The sequence below is a fragment of the Chiloscyllium punctatum genome, chromosome 14 (assembly GCF_047496795.1).
Source record: "Chiloscyllium punctatum isolate Juve2018m chromosome 14, sChiPun1.3, whole genome shotgun sequence".
Classification (NCBI taxonomy): domain Eukaryota; kingdom Metazoa; phylum Chordata; class Chondrichthyes; order Orectolobiformes; family Hemiscylliidae; genus Chiloscyllium; species Chiloscyllium punctatum.
This window is the reverse complement of record NC_092752.1, coordinates 18,999,274-19,005,273: the sequence shown is the minus strand read 5'-3', so window position 1 is coordinate 19,005,273 and position 6,000 is coordinate 18,999,274. Positions and strand designations below refer to the sequence as shown.

The following is a 6,000-nucleotide window of genomic DNA, read 5'->3' as shown; positions in this document are numbered from 1 at the left end:
TGTTCTGGGGAAGGGTCGAAACGTTAACTTTGATTTCTCTCCACAGATGCTGCCAGACCTGCTGAGCTTGTCCAACAACTTCTTGTTTTTGTTTCTGCTTTACAGTATCCGCGGCTCTTCCGGTTTTTATTCTGGTCTCCATGGCGACCGCGGGCTCAGCCGATAACGACCCACTGAGTAACGCGCTCTCAGAAACCATGAGACCCGGCGTCAGAATTATTCCCTTCCACCCGACCACACGCACAGTTTTGTTCCTAAGCCTTTCCCGCCGTCTCTCCGCGTCCCGCCACCAGCTTTGAATCCCCCGTTCCGTTTCCAAGGTAGGTCGGACGGCGCACGACAACGGCCGCGGTCGCCGGGTGATGACGTCGCCACCGCAGCCTGCGGCCGGACGGCAGGGCGCGGTCGCGCTATGATGACCCGTACTACGGTGACGTGTCTTCGGGCAAAATGGCGGCCGACATCACGCTGCTGTTCCGAGCGAGTGTGAAAACCGTCAAAACTCGGAACAAGGCGATCGGTGTCAGCGGCGAACCGGTCAAGGAGGAGATCCTGAGGAAGGGGAGGACCAGGGCCGAGTTCACTGCCCGGGCCAGAGAAGTGGTGAGTGCCAGAGAGACAATGTGAACAGTGTTGTCAGGGATACAAAGTTATTGTGACGAAGGCTGAAAAAAGTTGCATTTCTGTGGCACCCTCAACGTCCACCGGACAGCATCCCCCCCCCCGCCGCCCGCGCACACTTCTCTCCAAAGTGCTTTACAGCCAATGGTACATTTCTGAAATGTAGTCGCTGTTGCACTGTAGGCAACACAGCGGTCAGCCGGTGTGCCTACAGCAATCTGATGTAAACATAGTACTTTACTGTTTAGTATGAAAATGGTTTGTGGTCTGGTGGTCAACTCTCCGTTGAACATCGCCGGCCGTGTTGCTCGGGTGATCCACTCTGGCACGACAGTCTCTTCTGCATCTGTTGCGGGACTCGGAGACCTCTGTTTACAATGGCCGTTCTACTGACCAGCTGATTTCCAGAGCCAGGGTAACTTCCATATGTCCTTGTAACGGGTATGGATGCCCAAGAAGGCATGGCGCTGCAGATAATTCATTTTACAGATGATCGTTATCCGGTTAATATGGCCTCGTAAGCACAGAGAGCAAGCATGTTCCAGACGTTTGAGTTTGTGCCCTTATCCTGCTAAGATGCACTGAGGATTCATTAGCAGAAGTGAAGGTGAAAATGGTTTCAGAGATAGTTTGCTGGTTACTGTGGAGTCTGCATATGTAAGACTGTAAACAAACTCCAGCGTCACGTTGTCAATGGTTATAGATGGCATATGACAACATTCTAAAAATGATCATGGTACTATTGGTCATACCAACCTTTTACAGGTGTGAGAGAGTCTGTTGCTCAGTATGGAATGTTCATGTAGCAAACAACTGAGATAAGAACTTGATGCACATTTGTCTTCGATCTTCAGTGGGTGAGACTGAGTAGATTTCTTTCAGTTCTGGTACATAAGTAGGTACTGTGTACAGTTCACCAGATGGTATACAGCATTAGTCAAGAGGAGAATATGCCAAAATATGTTGGTGTCATAACACAACTGTTTTTGACCCCGCTGCAGATTTCAAAGGGTGCTAATCTGGCCCTAGCTGACCTTGTTCAGTATTTTGTTAAGAAAAGAAGATCTTATTGAGCAACTTCAGCAGGTTACCAATTTTGTCCAGCAGCACAAATGGGCTGTTTCTCCTAACGTGGTGAAGTCAAAATAAATATATTGCCATTGCTCACATCATTTGTCTTGCACCTGCTGGACTGAGAAGATCATGTCAACTTTAAATTTCAAATTCGGAAACTACACTGATTCGAAATAGATGCATTCAGCCAAGATCTGGAGACTGACGAAGGCATCGTGGGAAGATTTGTTAGTCATGTTACTTGGCAGGGAGATGCTTTATAGTTCTTGCAGTTGCTGCAGCCACCCTTGGTTTTGTATATGGTCTTAGTCCTCGAATCATGCCTATCCTGGGTATTGTCACTTCTTTCCAGCAGAGACAGATGCTGCAGGAGTACCCGTTTCTTGTGCTGGATGAATTAAAGTCGTATAGCACCAGCACCTTGAGCTTAACCCATTGCAAAAAATAGCTTTACTGAGCCATGGTCTCAATATCTAGCTCTGCCATGATAGGCAGGTTTTTATGATACCGAGAACTTCCACAGTAATGATCTATACAGTACAATTTATCGCAGTGTTCAAACGATCTCTCCAACTTTACATTGTAGCCAATGATGTTACAAGCCAATGATTGTAGCCCTGTCGTTGTTTACAAGGGAGCTGTTTGGAGTCCGTGGACCATGTATATATTGGGTGTGGGCGTTTGCACTCCCTTTTTGATTTCCTCAAAAACCTTCTCCTCTGTTTCTGGCTGCACTTCAGTCCCACGCTCCTGATCTTCGGGCACCCGGTACGGAGGAGGGAGGGCAGGTCCGAGGACCTCCTCGTGGGTCTGCTCCTGGGCCTGGCCAAACTGGCCATCAACAGGTCCAGGCAGCGGGCCGTGGAGGGGGTCGTTTGGGCCGACTGCCTGCCCCTCTTCCGGGGTTACGTTAGAGCCCGGGTGTCCTTGGAGAAGGAGCACGCGGTGTCCACCGACACCCTGGAGTTGTTCAGGGAGAGGTGGGCGCCGCAGGGAGTGGAGTGCATCATTTCTCCCTCCAACTCTATTTTGATTTAGTCCCTACCCTCCCCTTCACTGTTTTGATCACACAGCATTGCCCTGTGGTTTGAAGGGCAGTGCTTGTCACTGGCCACTCGGGTGTTTTTCCTATCTTCCTGGTGGTGGAAATTGAATAAAGATTCATGCACTTTGTGTCTTTTCACTGTGTCTCACACCTGCACACACACACCATGGGTGCTGGGGAAAAAATAAGCACTACCGCAGTTAGGCGGTAGTGTGGGGGTTAAGGAAAAAAAAAGAAAAAAAAAAAAGAAAAAAAAAAACAAAAAAAAAACAAGGGAGCTGTTTTCTTTGCTTGATGGCACTGTTGCCTTTTGGATTGCTTCATACGTGCCTGTGACATCTCTGTATCAAAGGACATCTGGTCTTGCTGAAACCTGTAATCATTGCATGTCTATTGTGACTAGCAGTCTGTCACACTTTATTTCAAACAGCTCTTAATGCATCCCTCAGATTTCTTTTGTAATTCACGAGAGGGAAGGAGCTGGATAATCTCTGTTTTTGTGTTGTTGGTTTAGGGATATATATTGGCTTAGATAGCAGGGATGCCTCTGCTGCTGTTTGACCTTGTGCCGTTTTTGACCATCTGAGAGGGCACTTAGAGCTTCAGTTTAATGTCTCAACAGAAAGACTTCTGACAGTACAGCATTTCTTCAGTACTGAACTGGAGTGTCAAACTTAATTTTTTTTTTGTTGAAGATCTAGAGTGATACTTGAATCTCAAACATCTGACTTGAAGTGATGGTCTACCAACTGAACTGCAGCTGATATATTTACATATTATCATGAAATCCAGAAGCTCTTCACAATCAGTGTTGAAGTGTGGCACTTTTACTGTGGTGGCCATATTTCACACAGCAATGCTCCTTCAATTGACCAGAAATGGCCAATTAATGCTCTGCATCCAGTGTTGATGGTTGTGTTGAAGACAACATAGTAATGTACAATATCTCACTTTGTCATTTGTGTGTCACTAAATAATCAGTAGTTGCTGTCAATGATTCATCATAAAGGTACAGTCAATTGTACCAATGGAAGTGCCAGCCAGTATGTTCATGCAACGTCCTACAAGTGCAAATGATTGAATAACTAGACGATCTGTTTAGGAGATGTGGGTTGAGGAGAAATGTTGGCAAGGAGTTGAAGCATTCCTCATGAAGGGCTTATGCCCGAAATGTCAATTCTCCTGCTCCTTGGATGCAGCCTGACCTTCTATGCTTTTCCAGCACTACACTCTCGACACAGGAGACTAAGCACTACTGTTGTTACAACAAACAAACATATGAACAAGGAACAAGAATAGGCCAGTCGACCTTTTGAACTTATTCTGCCATTCAATAAAATCATGGGATTTTTAACCTCAACTTCACGTTTCTGCATACTCTCAAATCATTTTTTGTTCCAATAGCGCATTGAGATTATTTTTGTTGTTTTGAGTAGATAAATAGGTCCCAATACAATGCCTTATCCAAATGTCAGTTGACAAATGCAATAGGTATTCATGACCACATTTGAATGTCAGACTAAGCACTCAAGTCGTGTAAGGCTAAAATTCATAGTATTCTGATATAAAACAAAGAACTGTGGATGCTGGAGATCTGAAATAAAAACAGAAATTTCTGGAGAAACTCAGCAGGTCTGGCAGTATCTGTGTGGAAAAAGAAGAGTTCATGTTTGATTCCAGTAACTCTTCATCAAAATTGATAGCAGCTAAGAAGCTGGTGAAGATGGGGTTGGGGTTGAGTGAATGTGAGCAGATAGGTGGAGACTAAGCCCAGAGAATGAGAGATTGAAGGAAGTGCAGGTAAATTGCTCGCGTTGTCTGGGTATTTATCTTTACATTGAGGAGACTGAGTGCCAGCTGACAGATGCTGTCTCCTATCTCCATGAACTATGACCCCCCCCCCTTTGAGAATCAGGCCATTGTATCACCAACCTTATCTCATCTGTGATCTCCTTCTCCTCCACCACAATCTCCTTCATTCAATGTAGTCTACTGTATTTGCTGCTCACAATGTGATCTTGTCTACGCTGGGGAGACTAAATGCGGACTGAGTGCCATTGTGTAGAACACCTACATTCTGTCTGTAAAAATAACCCCAAACTTTCAGTCACTTGCCACTTCAACACATTACCGTGTTCCCATGCCAACATTTCTGTCTCAGGTCTGCCCCAGTGTTCCACTGCATCTCAACACAAGCTTGAGCATCAACTTAACTTTCGCTTGGGAACCCTGCCGCATTGAGGATGCAATATAGAGTTACATACTTTAGAGCCTGAATACGTCCTTCCATGTTTTTTACTCTGTCTGTCTGTCTGTCTCTCTCACTCTCACTCTCTCTCTCACTCTCTCTCTCTCTCACTCTCTCTCTCCCCCACGCTCTCTCTCTCTCTCCCCCACGCGCGCTCTCTCTCTCTCCCCCACGCGCGCTCTCTCTCTCTCCCCCACGCGCGCGCTCTCTCTCTCCCCCACGCGCGCGCGCTCTCTCTCTCTCCCCCGCGCGCTCTCTCTCTCTCCCCCGCGCTCTCTCTCCCCCACGCTCGCTTGCTCTCTCTCTCTCTCTCTCTCTCTTCCCCCATGCTCGCTCGCTCTCTCTCTCTCTCCCCCACGCTCTCTCTCTCTCTCTCTCTCTCGCTCGCTCTCTCTCCCCCACGCTCGCTCTCTCTCTCCCCCACGCTCGTTCGCTTGCTCTCTCTCTCTCCCCCTGACTCTCTATCTCTCTATCTCTCTATCTCTCTATCTCTCTCTCTTCCCCCCCCCCCCCCCCGCCTCCCCCCTCCATCACTCTCTCTCTCTCTCTCACTCTCTCTCTCTCGTCATGTGTGTTCTCTTGGTCTCTGGGCTTCGTCATCAACTATCTGCCCCCGCACCCATCACCTGCCTTCACCATAGATATCACTTTCTATCAGTTCTAATGAAGAGTCACTGGACTTGAAGTACTAATTCTGCTTTCTCCCCACAGATGGTGTCAGACATGCTGAATTTCTTCTGCAATTTGTTTTTGTTTTGTGCTACTCACTGAACTGAATATATAAAGTTGTATTTTTGGTTAGTGGGAGAGGGTGCAATAAAAGTGAGAGTCGAAACAGGAAATAGCATTTCTTTTTCTCAGTTTGTTTACCAGTAAAAGAGATCGTTCTTTCCAATTCTAGTAAAAACAACTGCGTATTCTAGAGCAATTAATATGAGTAACTGACTGGGAACCAACCTTTCAAGTCAATCAGTAGAGTTAGGGAGAAGTAAATGCCTCCTAGCATTTAACT

At 46.7% G+C, this 6,000-nt stretch overlaps 1 protein-coding gene across 1 annotated transcript in view; it reads left to right on the top strand.

Annotated features, from left to right (window-relative positions):
- Window positions 1–417: 417 nt before the first annotated feature.
- stx18 (syntaxin 18) overlaps window positions 418–6,000 on the top strand; it is a 154,515-nt gene continuing 148,932 nt past the window's right edge. The window contains exon 1 of the mRNA XM_072584019.1: window positions 418–603. Within this exon, the coding sequence (XP_072440120.1) occupies window positions 451–603 (153 nt within the window). The 5' untranslated portion in view covers window positions 418–450. The remainder of the gene's footprint in view (window positions 604–6,000) is intronic.